The 19,639-nt window shown below is 39.6% G+C and overlaps 1 protein-coding gene and 1 long non-coding RNA gene across 15 annotated transcripts in view; one reads left to right on the top strand and one right to left on the bottom strand.

Moving 5' to 3' along the window:
• Positions 1-19,639, bottom strand: part of AIG1 (androgen induced 1) — a 192,330-nt gene that overhangs the window by 106,381 nt on the left and 66,310 nt on the right. For all 14 annotated transcript variants that reach the window (XR_010600111.1, XR_010600114.1, XR_010600113.1 and 11 more), the window contains one exon: positions 13,444-13,545. Coding sequence is in view for 7 of the 14 variants with exons in the window: in XM_065590308.1 (XP_065446380.1) it covers positions 13,444-13,545 (102 nt within the window). In the remaining 7 variants the exon portion in view is untranslated. The remainder of the gene's footprint in view (positions 1-13,443; positions 13,546-19,639) is intronic.
• LOC122173504 (uncharacterized) lies at positions 2,458-18,651 on the top strand. The gene is made up of 3 exons (XR_006173972.2): positions 2,458-5,007; positions 14,539-14,615; positions 17,196-18,651. It is a non-coding gene; the product is annotated as an uncharacterized LOC122173504 (long non-coding RNA).

The following is a 19,639-nucleotide window of genomic DNA, read 5'->3' as shown; positions in this document are numbered from 1 at the left end:
TCTGAACAAAAATATCTTATACAAGTGATATAATAAGTAGAGGTTGTAACAAGAATAGGATAAGGTATCAGCTTCTGGTCTGCCTTTTGCCATTTTTCTTATTTCCTCACTCATTTCATTGCATCAGGGGGCTAAGATGGTCATTCTAAAAGACAGGCACACAGCGTCTGCCAAAGCCATTTCTAATACCACTTTTTGAACTGTCCAGAAGGTGGTGTTGGCACCTTCCTCTCCCTCGTGCCTATCCCTCCCACTATAAGACATTAGAAATGCAAATGGAAGTTATTACTTATATTTTACAGGGTGGGATTGGGTTATGGGGGGCAAATGGAGCCCCTGGACCAAAGACAGGTCACAGCTGATGCTCACAGTCACCGTAGGCAAGACTAAGTCTCAAGGTCACTCCCAAATCCTTGATTTCTGCAGATCAGCAGGTATGCAGCATTACTGCTGTGGCACTAATTCCATGTATTAATCATTTGGCTAGAGAGTTTTTCTGCAGAAATGCTGCCTGTTTTCAAGTACATGAAAAGAGAGTAATTAGAAAACTAAAAAGGCAAAAAAGGGAACTTTTAAAAAGTGATTATTTATTACAAGACAACGGCAGAAAATGTTTTCTGATATTGCTTCCGTGTGAAATAATGGCTATTCCAGCAATGATAAATAGGTAAAAGTCTGGTCACTGACTTGGTGCATATGTCTTCAATTGAAGGAAATACTGTCTGCCAAACTTAAACCAAGTAGATCATAGGTCTGTGGGAAAAAAAAAAAAAACACAACACACCACCACAACCCTAACGGGGTGGAATCTAGTTGCTATAGCAGCAAATTAAACAAATAAATGAGATACCATGGAATGCTGAAAAATATTTGTGGGCTGATTTTGTCATATTTGCCACATGTGTGAATACTAGCAGTCAGGTTTTAGCTTACTAAGCAGGGTTCAATACAGTGAGTACAATATAGCACAACTATACTTTTATAGCATGTATACATTTATTCTTACCTAATGACATGCTAATGGGTGTCAGCTGATGAGCTCTAGCATACACAACACTGCATTTTGCTAAGAGTGCAAAAAAGTTACTATAAAAGCATTTTGTCCTCTAGCTATACAAAAGTATACCTGAAATACTATTAACTGAATGTATACAACATGCACTACTTTTCTATAAGGATATTTCTACCTTTCCCTGTTCTTGTATGAACTGGTAAAAATATAAGCTTTTTTGTAATGATTACATCCAAAGTGATTTGTTTCTGGGGTGTTTTTAGACTATTTTCTCTATCGGCTGTTAAACTCTCAAATAATCACGTCTCCAATTATTTTACAAACTCATTAAAACAGGCTGTTGTACATTACACACAGTACATGCCATTTCCTCTCCAACCCAAGAAAAACTACATTTAAATTTTCCATTGCAATATACTGTATTGTTCCTCTTGTGGATGAAAGGCACTATCTGAATATAAGCTATTATTAATCATAATAATGTATCATTTTCAATTTTGATCCTATTGTCTGCTTATGTTCTCTGGAAAAAGAGGAATACTTGAAATATGAATATAAAAGGGTCCTAGAAATTTCTGATGTCAGGGGACACAGAGAATAAGTTTGTTATTTTAGCCGAGCAGGGAGAACAGATCCTTATCCATATGTACATACAGAATGGTATAATCATTTTACCTTTATATAGTATTTTATATTTATTTCCTGAGAATCACAACAAGATAAAATGTGAACTAGCATCACAAAAATGCACCTGTTACAGACTGCTATAGAGTTTAATCATTACAAAAGAATTGCACATGGTCACAAAAGAGCATGTAGTCAGCTATGTAAATTGTGTTTTAAATAAACATTAAAAAAATTAAAATAAACATTCCCAAGCCTTCTGCATTTGACCATGTATTATCAGAATTATGGAAGTGCACTATTAGCTTGTAAACGAGTTTCTATCCTGTCCTGTGTTAGTACTGGTTTTAAAAATTGCAACCAAATTTTAGGGCCAAATCCCTGGTTCCAGACAAGCTGTGCTCAGCATATAACACAAAGAGGGAGAGAGTTTCTAAACAATCTTTCTGCTTGCCCAATCCTGTGGCTTTTCACTGGTCACTTGTGTGTACGATCATGCTTGTGAAAATGTCGGCATGTGCAATTTTCTGAAAACATGGCTTTCAACGTTTTAAAAAACGGCAAACTCAACAACATACATCTGAACGCTAAACCAATATTAAAGCAGGAAGGTTACAAATTCTGGAGCTAGACTTCCTTATCTCTGGTGTCACAAAGTGAGTCACTTTCCATCATAATAGTGACCTCTAGCAAGCAGCTTATTTGATAATTTTAATATGCAGCACAAACCATGTGTTGCAGCCAATATGCACAAATAGGTCTTACTCTAAACTGGCTTCTTTTAAGAAGATGACATGATATTCTGAGGGTTATCCAGGGAGCTGAGATAATGTATCACACTGATAGTTAAAGATACAAACAAAAAGAAACGGATACACAGAGATACTGACACCAGTCTACCGATACCACACAGAAATGGTTTATGCAGACCCAGATCTTGTATTAACATGAAGATAAATGTTACCAGGACTTGAGATTCAGGGGAAAAAACTGTCTTGTCACCATGCAAATATTAAATACACCTGCCCTGTTAATATATTTACATGTCCAACAGTAACAGCAGCAAGTTGGCTCAAGTCTCACTAGCAGCATCATTACACCATCAACTTCCTCCCCCATCCCTGTAATTAACAGAACTGTGGGATGTTTCCCAGAGGGCATGCAATGCAAAGACAGACATATGAATGAAACATTTTCCTTTTCCTCTTCTTTCCTTTTTTCTTTTATAATTCTCTTCCCCCCTCTCAGTTCCTCTTTCACCATTTTTTGTCTCTCTCTCTTCCTGTTGTCTACACGGTTTTCGGCTCCCATTTTCATTCCCTCTCCTCACCTTTCATTTATTTATTTTTTGTCACAAGCTGCAGCAACATCTGCTTTTTGTTTTGTGATCTGTCCCTGTTCCCCTGATCAGATGCACCTCCCCTGCCTGTCTTTCCATCATAGTCAGCCGTCCCTCCCTGACATCTCTCTCATTCTATCCTCTTTGCTTCTCCCTTCCTTTCTTTCCCTTGGTGTTCACATTTCTTGCCTTCATTCCTATTTCCTGCCAGAATGAGTTACGTTCCCGTGCGGGTAGTGATAGGTGGCTTGCACAAAAATGATCTGACATGGGGAGTTTAACTTAATACAAACTTTTAACTTGTAATAATACTTCTTTTCAGTGGGGATCAGATCTAGGAACATTCAACTGACATTAAGTAATCAAGTGCATTTTATGAGAGATTATGACATTCCAGGGTGCAAGCCAGACCAGTGAGGCAGTGTGTCACCCTTGCCCTGCAACCTGGGTTGCCTCACAATGCTTTGCTGCTGTAGCTTCCAACCTGGGCTTCTCACAAACAGCATGCAGGTCAGACCTTGAGTGTCTGTGTATAGCTGTGGTCTGCCAGCATACTCCAGTCATACTTTGGCTTTCACCAGCCTTGGTTATCACTTGCAAGGTGACCCAAGTCCCAATCCCAAATTTTCCCAAAATGTGTGTTCTGCAGTGTCCTGGACAGTTCAGAGATTTTAGGTCCATTGTCCCTGTAAGGGGATCAATATTCAACAGTCTGCTACTTTAAATGAAGTTACCCCACATCCCAGTTGCACCAAAACACTGGATTAGTTTTGATTAAAGAATAAAACTAGTTTATTTAACTACAAGGAGATAGGTGCTAAGTGAGTACTAGTATAAGGCATTAAAGTCAGAAATGGTTACAAGAGAAATAAAGATAAAACACTTCCTAGTACTAAAACATAACTAACTAGACTTGGTTCAAAGTGAAGTCCCTTACCACATGTTCTCAGTAACATTGCTGACCAAATTCCCAGGTCAGGATCTGCTTTCAAAATCCAACTGGTGTTTCTTTTGTCTCCTTAGGTGAAAGAGAGAGAGATGGATAGGGAGAGAGAACTTGGTGTGTTCTTGCCCCTCGCTTTTATAATTCAGTCACCCTGTGAAATGCATTTTCCTGAGGGTTACCCCTAGATAAAGTTCATTCCCACTGTAAGGATGGAGACAAGGGGGTTGTTAGCGAAAGAGGTTCCATGCTGCTGTTTTGCTAAGCTGCAGATCTGTTTGTTCCTGCCCCCTTCCTTGCCAAAGGATGGCCACTTGATAGGTGATTGGCCATCAGCTTTGGTGACACCTGGCTAGAGGCATCAGCTTGTCTATTGTTTAAACGGTTAACCAATTAAAGGGAGAGGGGCTGAGGTTGCTTTTGGGGCCAGTTGGCCGGCCGTTGGGCTGGGTTCGGCCGGCTGGCCGGCCGGTTGGCCAGCCAGCACGGCTGGAGTCTGGTGTGGCACAGCTGAGGTCCGGGGTACAGCCAGTGTGGCTGAGATCCGGTGTGTCACAGCCGGGGTCTGTCCAGCAGGGCCGGGGTCCAGCCAGCTCAGCAGGGGGTTAATGGTTAATGTCGGTTAACTAGTAAGCCTAATGCTTACCGATTAACTGGTTAACATTTTACATTCCTAGGAGGGAGTGAATACAGGGGTGCATTCTATCACAGAGACCTGTCATCGTTATACTGTAGTTTCGTTTGTAAGTCTTGGAGGAGGCTGTGTGTGTTTCCTATAGACCACAAATGCACCAACTGGAAATGACTGATAATCAGGAGCACCCAACACATATGTCCGGCAAGGAGCACTATCTCAGACCTACACTACAATGAGTAATCTCACTTGGCAGGTGCATAGCATTGTTAAGGCACAGATCCTACTTTACAGAAAATGGCTTGTGCTTTCTTTGTATTAGGTAAAGGGTCTTTTTTCAGAATGTCAGGGGATGTCACTCTCATAATCCAGCATTTTTTATCTAGGTGCCTCTCAGTTTCTGAATGCTATGCTGACACAAGTTCTGACATACATCCAGTTTCCAAGCACTCCACGTAAGTAACAGAAAACCAAGATAAGTTTTTATGTTATTGCTGTTTTTCTTCCCAGTGTGTGGGGATAATTGATACCACTGTATTCATGTTCCAGTTGTGGGACTGGCAGATAATGAAGAGAGATATCAGAAGATGTAGCATAACCACAGCATAAACATGCAAGAAGTGTTCAAAGCCAGGAAAGGTATTTTCAGTGTTCTAGTTAAATGTCCTGGGCCCACAAGTGATGTCCACTTATTTGGTATTCCATCATTTAGACAGCTGTTCAAGTAACGGATATTTATTCTACATGAAACAGGGTTCATTAGTCAATTGTATACTTTCTGTGCTTTCTATCAGTAAACCTTTCAATTAATGTCATAGGCAAGTGTCTACACTCTGAAACATTAATTAAAGATCCCATTTCTGAATCTTTATAATCAGCCTCTGATGGTTTTTATAGCTATATATAAAAAGAGAGCTCAATTAAACTGAAGGATCCTTGAGATGCTTACCATGGATTTAGATATCAATCGAGCAGAGAGACTACATTACAATTCACTTCCAGCAAGCTTGTCAGATGTTAGCAGCTATGGGGGTATTGAATTAAATGGCCCATAAATGGGGTGTCTTTGTACAAGAAGCAGTATGAATTGTTAAATGTACTTTAGTCCACAGTCTTCTACTAGAGCCTGTCTGCAAAGGGACTGGGTGCAGCATGCTAGTTAGAGACAATATGGATGAAACAAAAAAACATGGGTCATCTCCTTAGTTGTTCCTCAGAGAGGCTCATTGAGCAACTGGCTTGATTCTGAGCTCCGATGGAATGAATAAGGAACTGTAGGTTTGTAAATAACTTTTACCTGATCTATATAGGCCAGGTCACTATGAGCTTTGATCCAAAGCATCTTTCATGTGGCTTCCCTATTTCTGCATTGGCCTGAATCATTCTTGAATCAAAAAGAAAACTGAGTATCAGTGCTTTCTTCTGGCATTAGTCCTCTGCTTCTCCAGATTCACTAGATCTGTAAGATGTGTTTGTTACAAAAAGTAATAACAGGATACATCACAGCACTGGATCCATCCCCTCTTCAATTGTATGAATCTTTAATTTGAGCTGACAATAATGAAGAGGAGAGAGAATCTGTGAGAGAGGCTGGAAATGTATCATTTGGACGTGCTCCGCTCCATAATTCATTTCCATGTCTCCTACATGTCCGTTTTTGGCATGTATGCTTTCACGTAAACCAAAGGGAGCTAAGAGGTCTTTCTAGTAATCCTTTTGTTTTCAGTAAACATCATCAAAGAATAAGCAGCATAAAAAGGGAAAATATCACTTTAAAAACTACACTGGCACATGCTCCATACAATAATCAACTTTCCAGCACCGTAAAGGCAGCCCATATTTCCCACAAGATTCTCTCCTCTGTATTTTCATATTGAGATAGCTCATCATTTCTGCTCTTTGAACCCATTAAACACTTCAGTAATAAATTTTATTACTCTGTGTTATCTTCCTTGCCACAAATTATATACACACGCACACACACGTAACTGAAAACATCCCAGATTCCTAGAAAATATTTGTGTGTGTGTGTGTGTGTGTGTGTGTGTTTATATATATTATATATACATAAAAAAACATTACTTTAAGAATCTGGATGTTCTCAGTTAGAAATAAACAAGGATTCTTGTTCAAACCCTGTGATAACTTGGATAAATTCTATATGCAGGCCTGCTCACATGTTACTGTGTAAGCGTAAAATACTGCATTATTATAATTAGAGCGTGTGTTGTACATGTGGTAGGTGCAAACTGCAAGGCACTGAGTGTCGTCAGCTCTAAATGAAGCCAATGAGAGTTGAGGACATTTTACACCTCCTTAGAACCTGTCAGAATGAGACTCAACGTTTAAGGGATGTCTACGCTACAGCAGCATAGCTGGTAGTGGTACTGTTATAGTGCCACAGTGTAGAAGCTTCTTACAGCAATGAAAGTGGTATTTCCGTCAATGTAGTTAATACAACCCTCCAAGAGGCAGTAGTAAGAATTCTTCCATCGACATAGTTGCATTTATACTGGGAGTTAGGTTGACCTAACTACATCATACAGGGCATGACATTTTTCACAGTCCAGTTGCATTACTAGGTTGGTCTGATTTGAAAGTGTAGATTAGACCTAAGTTTGTTTTTACTACAATAGTGAGCTTGAGTTAGAACACTCGAATTACTTCACCTGAAGTAGCTCAAGTGAGAGCAGAAGGAGAGTAAGGACACTGCAGAACAACAGTGGAGCGACATGGCATAATTGGATTAGCGGAGTGATTGGATTAGCATTTGATGACTTGTTGTAACTTGAACTGCTGCATCCTCACTGCATTACTAGCTCAAGCTACAGCAGCATTCAAGCTTTGCCCCTCCCATCCCAGCCAGCTCTAGTTTAAAGGACCTAGCTAGATATTAACTTGAGCTAGATGTTTGTGTGTGTGGATGGGAGTTAGGGACAAACCTAGAGTTAAAACTCAAGCTAAGAATGTATGCCATGAAGACAAGTCCTAGAAATATACAATATATATGTGTCGCTTCATCCACCGCTGACACGTAGCCACAATATGACACAAATTTTATCCAGCACCAATGACACAATATAACAGTTTAAAATAACTAAAGCTTATTTTTTAATTAACAATACTTAAGATTACTGGAGATCAAGTCTGAAAGCGAGTTATTACAAAGTGGGCTCACAGAACTGAGCAATGACATAGCGAGAGTCATGAGGTTGAAGCACTTTTAAAACAATATGCATCTTTGGTGATGTAAGAGAAAAAATAGAAAGTATATCCAGAGTGAAGAACCCTACAGCAAAGACTTGAATAACAACTTGTCTGATGAAGGGATTCAGTTTTAGAACTAATTTAAACAAACTAGCAAGGCTGTGTTCATTCGTGCAGTCTGCTAAAATTACAAAACATTTGATAAATAGAGGAAATAAGCCCACTTGGTTAGCGATTTATAAACAGGTATTACTTGATGTAATCACATTGTTCTCAGATAATCTGCTCAGTATAAAATGAAAATGTAGCCTGTGGTTTACACAACTATATACTCAACCTGAGTTATTTAGGGGTGGCATTCACTTCACTAAATGAAACAGGTCAAATCCTGGCCTGCTAAAGTCAATGGTATTGACTTCAGTGAGATCACTATTTCATGTTAGTTCTTTGTTTTGTCTTACACAAATTTCTGTATATAACAAAAATCATACATACTGTATTCAATCTAGGTACTCTGTCCTCTTTACCGTAGTATGTGATGTAAGCATCAATATAATGATTATTACTGTTTAGACATGAGCAAATCAAATACTGTACTAAATATGTCAACTAGCATGGATAACAGAGATATTTAATATAATATATGGAGATATACCTATCTCATAGAACTGGAAGGGACCCTGAAAGGTCATCGAGTCCAGCCCCCTGCCTTCAATAGCAGGACCAAGTACTGATTTTTGCCCCAGATCCCTAAGTGGCCCCCTCAAGGATTGAACTCACAAATGTGGGTTTAGCAGGCCAATGTGCAAATCACTGAGCTATCCCTCCCCCAGGCAACCAAATATGGTCCAGTTACTATTTCTTCCTGTTTTAATTCACAGTGCCAGTTTAGTACAGCTTTAAAAATTAATTAAAGAAACATTATATTGCCATTGTTTTCAATTGTTCTTAAAATTTATTTGTCCACTCCTCCAACAGAAATTGGTCCAATAAAAGATATCTCACTTACCTTGTCTTCTCTTAAAAATATAGTTATTTTGAATAATATTTAAGTGTAAAGTGTCCTGAAATACCATATTTTATTAAAAAATAAATTGTTAAAAACAGGTTAATGTTAAGTGTGTTTCAGTGGAGTCTAGCTAATATCTAACAATAGTTGATTACACTTCCCTTTAAAAAATTCTTCATCTTTCAAAACCCAAACATTTGGACACAATGAATAGGGTCTCCATGTAAATCCTTCATCATTCACTATCACTGCACTTCACTTCTGCCTACCCAGACTTAATTTTGTTCCCTTGCTCTGTTCTGCAATGGAAATATGCTGCTGGATATATATGATTTTATATATTGCTTATTAGATGTTTGTATTTTTTTTTAAAGAAATACAGTCCCAAGTTACATTAAATTATGTCTGAATTCTATATGAGTTCTAATAATGTGATGTGTTGGTGGAATAGAAGAATATTTGTTATGAGTGAACTAGCTGCTGTTAATCAGCGTATGACGTTGTGGACTTATATAAGCATAGAGTACATAGCCTTGCAAGTTTATATGTATTAATTATATTCTGTACCATATAACACATCTAGATTTTCTTTGCAGAGAGTAAAGGTGTTATATATGTTAAGTGTTAAAGTAAAAGAAATTTAAATCCCTTGACAGAATAGGCAATATTATAATCTAGTAATTTGTTACTTTGATTACAGCAAATTTCAGGGACAACAATGAGGTTGGGTGGGTGACTGATGATTATTTAACAGTGGGATATTTATTGAGTGTTTCTCGTAAACATTCATTTCTAGACAGTCTAACATATGTTTTCTTTAAAGGGTGAAGAATTGTCGTTCAGAAACAGTGTTAGCTTGACTGCATTGTGTACACATGAAAATCACTCTGTATGGCTGAGACACGTTGTGGCTGCAGATAACAGGAAAATGGGGAGGGGGGGGTAAGGAGGAGAGAAACAAAATATTGTACCTAACACTTTGAAGCCCACACAGATCTACACAGAACATTTCTTCCTGACCCAATGCAGAGAGTCAGGACTCAGGCTCTCTTCAGATTGGTTCCAAAAATTAAAAAAAAAAAGAGCAAAACAAATGATAGTGAAAGAGCAAACTCTCTCTCACTTACGAAGTCTCTTTAAGCAGTATAGCAATACCATCGGTGCTGGAACTTGGGGTGCTGGGAGTGCTACTGCACCCCCAGCTTGAAGTGGTAATAACCCAAATACATGGTTTCCATCTTCAGCACCCCCACTATAAAATTGTTCCAGCACCACTGAGCAATACCATCAGTTTCCAGTTCCTCTGGCCTGGGCTTGGATAGAGAAAACACTCCTCCTTCCTCTCAAGGCCTTCCCCAAGGTTTCAACTTCTATCCCTGCTTTAATAGGCTCTTTCTTAACCCTTTTTCTGTCTATCCTGCTGTGCTGTTTATTTTATTATGAAGCTATTTGTTAATATTTTTGTAATTCTTCCCCATTGGGCCTGTCACCTCTCACCCTCACTCATCCCTTAACCCTCCCCCCACCCCCCAAAGCCTTAACAGTGTCAGCAAGACAAAGGGAAACAAAACAAATGGAGAGTCTGTAGGCCAAGCCAGTCAGGAAAATGTTTACAATTTGAAAGACGGGTACATCTGCAAAATACTATTCCTATTCTGATACTTGGTAATATTCCTGGGGGGGGGGGTTGAACTAACTCTACTCTGGAATGAGAGGCTGCCCAAAAAATGTCAGGGGGATCAGTTTATTTTTGGGGAAGATACAAAGAGAATGAAAAATTAGGCTTATAAGAAGATGAAAGCTCCAACCTTATCTTAGGCTCTGCTACCACCGCTCCATAATAAATTATAGATGCATTTTATTGTTGTCAGAAGGCATCAACAGTCCCTCCTTCAGCTGCTCTACATGCAGTTATTTCTGTCTGGCTAAAAACCCCAGGTAGGACTAGCATAAGAAGGAGCAGTGATCAATTCCTGTTCCCTCTATAGGGCTGCACCAAGGAAGAACCCCCAGCTTCCTCTAATTAGGATCTAAAATAAGAATATCCTCAAATATTTGGCTATATGCCCATACTACTACTGATCATAATTAATCAGGGTTGATTCCCTATGTGATTACCAAGGTAACCATAGATTTCATGATTGCTCCTGTTTAAAAAAAAAACCCCAAACATATCCATAACTTTTCCCACTAAGGAATTTTTGCAAGTTGAAGGGTGGGTTGATAGGCTGTTAACTGGGAGTTAAGTAGAGTTGTCAGAATATTGTCCAAACAACAACAAAAATGGCTTTTCAACCAAAACAATTTTTCGTGTATGTGGAAAATTTTAATTTTGATTGAAACTCTCTCATTTTAAGACAAACCCCACCCCCAAACTGCAAACGGTTTAGTTTCATAGCATTTCCCAACCAGCTGTAGTTGTTAACACTTGAGGCAGCTGTTGAGCATTGAGTGCTGTGCCACTGGGCTGAATGGGAGGCCAATAGAGAGCAGGAACTCATCAACTGCTCTCTATTGGACTTTCACTGACAGATTTAATTCCTTTGGGGGTTGTAAGTCTTCTCTACGGGCTTTGGTTTATAAAGCGTGGCTCCAATAAAGCAACTCTTGTCTTCAAAAGTTATCAAAATGTACTAAAAATTGGGAGAATAAACTTAATTTGGGTACAAAATAATGCCTCTAACTTTTGACTTTTCTAAACTATATTGCCATGACTTCTGCCCTTTTCACCAAAAACACCTCCATGACACTTCCTAAAACCTCCCATGTCAAAACAATAGGCCTGCTCATAAATAAAGTGCTAATACACTGAGGGTACTTTAAGAGCAGAAGATATTTCTCTCCAGAGGAAAATCCCCCAAACCTCATATTCTGATAGGCAACTCATCAGAATGAATTAGAATGAAAGCTGGTGACGATAATATGATGGGTAAAACATCAGATAAAATTAGATTAAAAGATGGTGAAAAGCCCAACAGCAAGAAGCCTCCTTTGTGACCCAGCCAAAGTGACACTTGGATAAATAAAGACTGACAAGGCAAACAATTCCTTCACAAAAGACGTTCAAAAGTGCCTTCTACAATACTTAAAGTTGAAAATAAAAAATGTCCCAGACATTTGCATGCAGTTCATTTCAGCAAATGCTACAACGTGCAAAGATTTTAAACAAAACCTCTTTTAAAATGTTTCAGCAAATCTACATTTCTTCAGAACAACATGGGCTTGAACTGCCCTTTAGGTTTGTGGTCTGGATGATGAGACTTCCTGAATAAAACAGGGCCATATATTATCATCTGCTTTACAATGCAGGTCCATGAAAAAATGTCGCAAGTGAGGCATTTTCAGTATGCAGAATATCACCTTGGAGGAATGTCCTCAGAGTTGGCATGATGCTGTGTGGAAAATATGAATGTATGTACAGCTTGCAGCCTTTGTGAGTGCTTAATGAATGATTTCAGAACTGACAGGGGGAGGTCTGAACAGACACGGGAAGATCCACCAACAAGAGAGCATGTTACATCGTATCATTCCCTCTAAAACCAGCATATAACATGGCAAAGTAGTTGGCAGAAGTTACAGCTCTGTTTAGCAGTAGTGATTCCCAGGCTGCTCCCTATACACAGGGAAACAATAAATAACTACAGCCAGTTTGCGTACACCACTAGAACGTGAAACAATTAATCAAGATCGACATTTGTGAGCAGTTCTGATTTGATCTGGCCATGTGGTGCATACTCCTTGAAGGATGGCCTCTGCTGTAGCTACAGATTAACAGTGCCAAATGGTTTGCCATGCTCTGATGCCAACAGAAAGGTATCATAAAATATCTCTCACAGGCCCAGTCAGACAAGGTGTGTGAAACAAACATGAAATCTGTGAGTTCAGTATTGCATGTACTGCAGTAAGCGCCTGGTAACAAAGTGGGCTCTTAATCAAATGCTTTACCTCATCCACAAAATGCCACATTAGTTGAAGGCTAGCAAGAATATCCTACTGTTTCAGAGGCATATCACTGCCTCTTGCAAAGGGGGTGGGACAAAGATATGCCCCTTGTACTGTGGCAGATACACCATTTTTTCTCCAATAGCATTCTTTAAAAAAACCACACACACATCCACATTTTCAAAAGGATAATCTAACGTAGGTTCTGCTACACAGTTTTGGCATACTTAGGCAGCTAGCACTTTTGTTTATTTTTTAACCATACACAAGGGTACGGTATGGCCCATGGAAATTAATTTAATTTCTTGAACATGCTTTTCTCATTTTCCAGCATTTTGTTAAAACAGGTTTCATCACAAATTACAATGATATAATCATACTGATTCCTTCAATAGGCCTAATAATCATACACTTTGACCAGTAAGGGCAATATTCTCAGCTAGTATAAATCTGCTTAGTGCCATAAACTATGCTGACTTATACCAGTTCTGGCCTCCAGGTTCACTGACTTCTGTGTGGAGGTTCCAGGCAGATGCAGGAGTCCATTCTGAGTGTAGAATAAGGACTAAAGTATGTACAGATTTTATAGTTGCTCAACTTTCTTCCTTATCACGTGCTCTTTCATCAGAATTTTACAGACATTAGTACAAGACATGCACGAACCATTACATGGTGGAACCAGTCTCTTAACAGCTTTGGTTACACAAGAAAGTGCATGCGTTCCTATACTCACCATTCCATGATTCAGCCAAGATGGTATAAAATTATCAAGAAGCTTTGGGTAAACCACTTCTCTGTCATAAATATAGAGGCTCCAAAACATTGTCACAACAAACTGAGGAGAGAAGAAAATACAATTTAAAAAATGCTTATGATCAATTATCTGATTTCATTGCCCTTTTTCATTTTAGTTATTCATATCTCTACAAGTTAGAAGCTAAAGATCGACAGACAGACAGACAGACATTATTGCTCATAAACCCAGTCTTCCTTTTTATCAGTGTGGTCTAGAGTATTCTTTACATTCTCAAAAGTTATGATTTTTCTTTTCTGTTTTTGACATTTTGACTGGAAAAATAACTTTTAGTTACATATTTGGGGCCAAGTTACAATTGAGTACTATATTTTAGTAGTAGATGTGGTATATTAATAATGTTTTACCACTAACAGCACAGAAAACAATGTGAAATCTCACAATATACAGCATATATCAACATAAAGAGTATTAAGGCTCTGTTCATATGGGGTGAAATTCACCCTTGAATAGAAGGCCACCACTTCTTATGTCCCATTTCGGCAACCAAATACATTAACCAAAAAATAAATCTAACTCTTGAAGCATTATTCACAGAATTTATGCACAGAGGTCCAAAAGAAAAAAAAAAGGTTTCCAACATCCTACTCACTTGTCCAAATGAAACTCATTTTGGCTCTTGTTAAAGAGACAACTTACTAGACGCCAAAGAGTGAGCATTCATTCTCCCCTCTCTCTCTCTCTCTCTCTCTCTCTAACCTGAGGATGGAAGAACGAGTTTGAATAAAATAAAAACTAGCGTAAACCTTTAGCTAAAGCTTGCATAAAACCTTTTAACTTCTTTTGAAGTTCAAAAAAGCTGAGAACTTCTTTCCATAACATTTTTTATTTTGACCCACCTCTGCATTTTTTCTTTCTGTCCAAGACTATGGAAGTAGAAATACTGAAAGGCTTTTCTCATAATATTTTTATCCTAACTGAAAGCAATAAGTATTAGAAGTCTGGAACTGCTTAATTTTTTGAGGTTTGCTCACCATTAATTTAGCTCCATTTTCTTTTTCTACTATTTAACAGTGCTGCCCCGGATTCAGACTGTTCTGAACATGCCATTGTCAGCCATGGAGATTTCACTGTTAGCTCACACCACAAAAGTAGGTTATGCTTCCATCGAAGCTTTGTCTATATTATGAACCTCTTAAGGTCTCCTTGCTTTTAAAATTTGTATTTTCCCTTCCTGAAAATGCAGTATATCTACAATAAAGTAAAAACAATATAGAAATATCAGTGTTAGATTAACTTAATAAAACCCTGAATGTTGGAAAGAAAACATAGGACTAAATTCTTTGTACATACACTATTTTCTTTTTAATTTGAGTTCAGTTCAAACTATGTTCACAGTCCTGTAGGGATAAAAGGGCTATCACTTGCTACAGAAAAAAACTGACAACAGGTCCAGGAATCTTTCACTGGTAAGTTTCAGGAGAGATTAGAGGATCTCTGTGCAGAAGAGATTAGACCAAATTTAGCCCTATAGCAAGCAGGTGCAGCTCTCACTGAATTCAATGGGAATGTATCCAATTGTGCTGGGTGAGGAATGGTTTTTGGGGAATAAGGAGTGGGAACAAGGAATGTGGGATTTATGGGGGCAAGGGTGTTTCAAGGTCAGCAAATTATTGGTGGATGTGGATGGGATGAACACAATTCACTTCATATACTTCTAGCTTTCGGATGTTAAAATTTAGGTTACAGATTACCAGTGGCACCTCGTGCTAACCACAGATATGTACGCTTAAGGAAGACAGACATTTGGATGATCTAGACTGGTAAATTGTTCCTTCAGTGCACATACAATACATAGTTCCTTAGTTTCCAACACACTTTCCCATCTGTTATGATGGCTTTCGGTGCTCAAAATAAGTTTGGACCCTTCAACTTGTGCGTAGGCGCCAGGAAAAAAAATAAGTTATGATGGACAGCCTGCATAATATTGAAAGTGTAAAGTGCTCTTCAAGAAGTCTCTCCTCTGTGCCAGTATTGGTATTGGCATCACAGAGCTTTTTACACACCTATTGACACTTAACTGCCAAAATATGAACAGCTAACAACAGGGAAATAAGGCAAAGTTTCCCAATTTTTTTGACTTCCTTGAAGTCATGTTGTATTGCAGTGGGTCACTGAGAATAACAGATACTAGGTTTGCGCCACAGCAATTGGGATATCAAAACATATGTAGCATGAAAACCAGGCTCAAAAGCACTCTGTATAAAGAAAATCCGACATCAAGCAGTGGCACCAAGGGTAAAGCTGAAACATATTAGAATGAATCCAGCTAAACTGGCAAACACTTGGGTCTGGGATTTTTCAATGGGGCAAAGTAAAATGATAGGAAAATGAGGTAAAGGTAAGAAGAGAGAGGAGGAACCATCTGTCTCTTAACCAAAGTCAGCCAATGGATAGAATTAGATCAACATAGCTGGTTGCAACCATCTGGAGCTACAGACGGTAAATGCTGCTTAGCAAAGCACCACCACAGGCAGACATAAGGAAAGACACAAAAAATAAAACATTACAGTTCTAACGTAAACCAACAAAGAGAGACATTCAGACTCAGGGCTGTCACACTGACCTAAGTCTCTTTAATTGGAGGAATACTTCTCACATTGGTTGGTCAATGTCTCTAAGTGGTTGACCCCAACTTTTTTTTTATGAATTAATATGGACAACAGAAAAATCTCATTTCTAGGACATTTTACGTAGCTTCCTAGCCACCCTTGTGTCTTGCTTTGATTAATAAGCAATTGTTTGATAGTTCTAAATAGGTTTAAAATTCTCTTCAATATCAGAATGTTTATATTGGTATTAGTGCAATTTAATTTGGGCTACACTCAGATAGGTTTCATGTGGCTGTTCAGTGAGGGGGAAGGGGAAAATGAGCTCCCCATTTACATGTATTGCAACCCCTGCCCAACTGGGGCAGCACAGGTAGTGATACTGAGTCGCTTCTCCCCTCTCTCCCCCTAAGGAACAATTCACTGGAATGGGGGAGGGAGAGACAGGGAGCAGGTGGAGCCATGGCTCGCCCCTGCTTATATACTGGCCAGCACCGTGGGCTGGCCACGCATGGGGGGCGGGAGAGTTTGAGGCATAGCAGTTTGTATGCTCCCTTGTATAGCTGAGGCAGAATGGCACAAACCTCAGAAACCTCCTTCACTTTCCCTGCTGGGGATACCCCTGGCATGGGACCCCAGTAGGCAGAGACATTGGAACTTGCTTCTACACCTCCCTCCTTGCAGCCCCTTGCACAGGGAGTATCTCAGGAGCCAGAAGGGGCACGATGGGAGTGGGAAGAAGCAGTGCCTAGAGCACCATGCACTTCAGCAATCCCCAGCTTCCATGTTATTCCTAGGATATCAACGCCAACTGGTGCAAATCAAAGCTGCTCCCAAGTTTCTCTGCCTCAAGGTTGTAGCAAAGAGCCAGGCAGCTATAATCAGCTCCCTGGGATGCTCTCTCCCTTTCCCCAACTCCGCTGCACAAAGCAGATGCTAACGCTGAAGAGAATCTGCTTCTATGAGGGTGTCACTGTCACAGTTCAGAGCAATTGCACCTGTATTCCCTCTCTGTGGGCCAGCAAGGGCACTCATATTCTAGGCTTCCGGTTCCTCTGCCACCACCTCTCTTGGACAGAGACTCTCTCCCCCCTGACCATTTTTTTTTTCCTCTTTCTTCAGACTGCACAGTTTCCTACCTACACTGTGAGTTCCCCAGCGATGCAGACTGCCTAAGCAGGCCTACTTTGCTTTCTCCTCAGAGGTTATAAATAGTATAATTCCCTGAAGCTGTAAGTAATCACACAGTCCTTTCTAAACAAATACATTTATTCTTAAAGTAAAAGCATTACAGAGAAAACATATATTTAAAACAATAAGAGAACCTAAACACATGCTAATGAGCTTACCAGATCACCCCCAACTCCAACAAGGGCTCTGGCAGGTGATCAGCCCTTTAAACCCCACCAAGGGGTTTTCCTGTGGTTACAAGTTCATAACAGCTGTTAGCTCTGACACCCCCATGAATCTTAGAGTCCCTCCTTTATGCAACTCAGGGCTCTGATCTTCAGATTCTGGTAACAGGTAATCAGCAGACAATGGGTTTCCCCATAGGTAGGGTGACCAGATGTCCCATGTTTAAAGGGACAGTCCCATTTTTGGGGACTTTTTCTTATATAGGCGCCTATTACCCCCCACCCCCTGTCCCGTTTTTTCACAGTTGCTATCTGGTAACCCTACCCTACCCCTTCAAATGATTGGGTCTGGAGGTGGGATTTTACTTCCTTCCAAGTATTTCCTAGGAAATCCAGTCAGCTTTGTTTGTCGTAAAGGTTCCTTCTTGTCTGACACATTGTTTAAAATGGGCCTTTGAAGCTCAACACATTGGTCACCCCCCACCCCAGTGAAGTTACATATAACCCCACAATGATACATAAATTTTGCATTTTTAATACAATGGACTGCAAAGCTACTTAAACTTAATTCAGTAAGACTTCTCAGGGATATTGCAGGAAATTGCCATATTTGTCATAGTCACATGGCTGCATTTTAGCCTGTGCCCCTTAAGCTTCCTGCCAATTTGAGTCTGCCAACTTTAGTTTTGTGCAACAGTAAGAGATTACTTGTGGAGAAAGGAGCTGCATCACATGAGTAAGAATGGCAAAATCATTGCCTATGTTAATGCCTTCTCTCCCCTTCTGCAGACAATACCACTCGGATAGTCAGTAGAAAGTTAAATAGCACATAAAATTCACAAGAAGGACCCTTCTTTGCTACTCATTGTATTCTACGTACACTCTAGACAAGTGGGCACTTCAGTTTTTCAAGTGGGCCTTGGGTTCTCTTTAAGAAGGAGTAACTGATTTGTAATATGCAACTCAGTATCACTAAACAATACACAGTAGCAGCAAAAGTGTTACTAAGGCCCAAGAAACAATTTCCTTCTTCCACTTCAGAAAAAAACCATCAAACAATTTCCCCCTCAGCTTTAAAGCTTCAGAAAGTAACACAGAAAGAACACAAGATACTACTGAGGGGGAAATTTTAAAGCATGAATCAGAAAACTGTTTGTTATTTCTCCTTTTGAGTCACCAAGGGCATTAGTAAAACAAAAGAAATTGAAACAAAGACAAACTGACAGAGGGAGGCCAAAACTGTGTAATTTGCTGTGCACATAACCGGAAAAACTACCATATAAATGAATAATGAACACAATATAATTTTTTTTACTGTGTATTTTTGATTCTGAATAACCTGTACAAGCAAGTTTCACTCATTTCCTGGGTGATTTCTAGGGAAAACTGGATGCTTTATTTGTTCCGCATGGACAAAAAGACCCTCTGGTGCTTTTTGCAAGACTAAAGATTTTCTCCTGTAACCTTGGGCAAAATTTCTTCTCCACACATTGTTGTGTAGTTTGATGTAAGCTTTCTGGCTACCTCTCCAAGGTGGCTGTAGTAAATTGGTGCTATATGTGTATGGTTTGTGAGGATGTTTGGGATCCTTCAGGACAAAAGGCACTATATAAATGTGAAATTCCATTATGGCAATCCCCAGCTGATGTAAACTAGTATAGCATTGACTTCCATGGAGCTACACCTATTTACACCAGTTGACACTCAACCCAAATGCATTTGACAAAGGCCTATCAAGAAAGTCATGAAGGGCAGGAACTGAGGAATTGGGAAGTCAGTGGGTCAGCCACCTCCTGTTCGCCCCCTCACGGCCCAGGGTCACGCTACAGGCAGCCTACCTCAGTTTTTCCTCTTGGACAGTTCAAATAAAACTTCACTTCAGGCATTTTCTTGGTCCTAAATACACGTCCTTGGAGTTTGGGTTTATAAATTGCAATAAAACACAAAATCACAAATAAAGTCCATTCATAAGTCCACATAACACAAGGTTTCTCTTACTCCTCTTAGGCCTTCCTGCCTAAGGCCTTTGCAGTCTCTCCCCTGCTGGGACTGGATCTTTGCCAGATGTCCTTGCCTGGGGCAAATCCCCTTGTGTCAGGGTTTTCCCTGTAGGAGACTTTCCTCATTCTCTGCAAACTCTGTCGTAGCTTTTTGAGCTTTCCCCCTTCACTACAGCCACCCACTGCTTTTTACAGGGAACTTCCTGATCCA

Source organism: Chrysemys picta, chromosome 3 (assembly GCF_011386835.1).
Source record: "Chrysemys picta bellii isolate R12L10 chromosome 3, ASM1138683v2, whole genome shotgun sequence".
NCBI classification, from domain to species: Eukaryota; Metazoa; Chordata; order Testudines; family Emydidae; genus Chrysemys; species Chrysemys picta.
This window is presented reverse-complemented; position numbering and strand designations above follow the sequence as displayed.